This window comes from Egretta garzetta, unplaced genomic scaffold (genome assembly GCF_000687185.1).
Source record: "Egretta garzetta isolate BGI_Z169 unplaced genomic scaffold, ASM68718v1 scaffold38, whole genome shotgun sequence".
NCBI lineage: Eukaryota > Metazoa > Chordata > Aves > Pelecaniformes > Ardeidae > Egretta > Egretta garzetta.
Window position 1 is genome coordinate 2,689,712 of NW_009260667.1, and position 1,939 is coordinate 2,691,650.

Here is a 1,939-nt window from a genome sequence, read left to right on the forward strand (position 1 = left end):
GGGTGTTGGGAGGATCCGAGCTGCCCATGGCCAGGATTGCAGGCTGCGTGGCGTCCAACAAGTAAAACAGATTAATCTAGGAAGAGCAAACAGGTTTTATCCATTTGCAGAGCTGCTAGGCAGGAAAGAAAGTGCAACTCAATTATTTGGCTTTTGAGGACCAAGGCATGTGAGCCAGCAGCATCTCTAAGGAGCAGGCGTATGCTACCAGTGTGGGGGGAGTTCATCAGCTCTCTCAAACTTTTGGATACTTGAGCTGAATTTTGGATGTCCTACCTGGGGTTATCTGGAAATTGTCCTTTATTCTGTCTGGTTTTTCTATGCGAGGGATCTCTTTCAGCAATATCAGACCTCCTGCCCCTGCCACTGCTGTAAGCACATCCTCACTACGCGCTCTTTCTCTCTCCTATCCCCACCATTCCACACCCACTGTGTAGCCTCTCTCCTCCCATTTTCCCTCGCTGGCAACTGCTCTTCCCTCTCATTTCTAACTCAAGCCCGAGCCTGGTTGCTGTCTCCCTCTCCAGCCATCGAGACCATCAGCCTCAAGATTTTGTTGTGCAGTTTTTCAGACCAGATCGTCTCCTCCCATCCTGCCCCAGGGATTTCTCCAGAGCCATCCTTTGCCCCAGTCAACCCTGACTTCTCCTTTCAAGGCAATCACTCCTCCTGCTCATGGACCTCAACCTGCCCTATGCTCCTGATGCCAATGGGTTGACACGGTAGCGTGAGCTCTTGCACAGGTCTGCCCAGACTTACTGCCCTAAGGCAGACGTACCGCCTGGCAGTTCTGATGTAGGAGGAACGATGAGTGATGAGTTACAATGCAGATAAATTCCTCGCCTGTGGCTTGAGCTTTAAGGAAAAACCTGACTGCTGCAATCTGGCTGTGACCACACAAACCCCCGTGTGTTCCCTCAGCAACACATCACCCATTCATGTGAGGCAGAAACCCTCCAGAACATCCTTTTCCTCCATGGCCATGGCCATGAGGAGGCTCAGGAGCGTGGGTACAGCCCTCGCCATGACGGGCGGGCTGCAGGACAACCCCCCGAGTAGCTCGCAAGCAGCTGTGGGGGCTCAATGGGTGCCCGGGGGCTGGAAGTCCCTGTCTAGACGCACTCATCTGGAGGGCAGAGAAAATGACAGCAGCAAGGTGAGCAAAATGCTTCGCTGTGGTATGTAAGTCAGCACTGAAAAATTAGAAAGATGACAAAGATCAGCCTACCCGTACCTTTTAAGGCATAGATACAGAGATAACACCGCCCCGTCAGTCAGATCTTCGGCTGTTATCAGTAGGTTATGGACTAAATACCTCTCAGGGAGCATTTCGGTGACGGTATAACCCTAGAGCGGCGCCAAACGCGCAGCATTTTCGAAATGCGTTGCAGAAGGCAGCACGGTGGCCTTGGGAGACCATCATGCTGGTTTCGAAAACAGAGCCGCTCTTAAGTTGTTCCCGTTCAAAGTGCAGAGAAGTATGACGCACTCTGGAGCGCTGGCAACACGCTCACCTCCCAGGTTAAATTCAGGTAAGTAAAAAAAGTGACAGCTCAGAAGCGCTCCACCCTTGCCCTCCTGATGCCCCTCTGCTGAGGCAGACCTAAGAAGGTAACGGTCTGGTGGCGAAAAATAGATGGAACTCTGTCTTTTCCGATTTTCAGAGCCCAAAACTTCTGTTGAGGTATGATGAGCGGTGCTATGGAATTGGTCGGAGTACATGGGACTTTACAGCTCTTAAAAACTGTGGGCTAAGCCACAGATTGCCAAGTCCCGGGAAAGAACGGAAAACCCACTCAGGTTTAGGTGGCCCCATCGACCAGGCCTTCAGTCACCAGAGAAGAGCCGATGAAGCAAGAAACATCTTCAGCGTTTTGAGCAACTCGGGTTTAGTGAGCGACTGGTCCGGTCGCTCTTTTAAAACCAAGCTGGGCTGGGG

General features: G+C 51.9%; 1 protein-coding gene across 1 annotated transcript in view; it reads left to right on the forward strand.

Moving 5' to 3' along the window:
• The first annotated feature begins 1,024 nt into the window (after positions 1-1,024).
• NTN4 (netrin 4) overlaps positions 1,025-1,939 on the forward strand; it is a 53,309-nt gene continuing 52,394 nt past the window's right edge. The window contains 1 exon segment of the mRNA XM_035900998.1: positions 1,025-1,156. Coding sequence (XP_035756891.1) covers positions 1,025-1,156 — 132 coding nt within the window.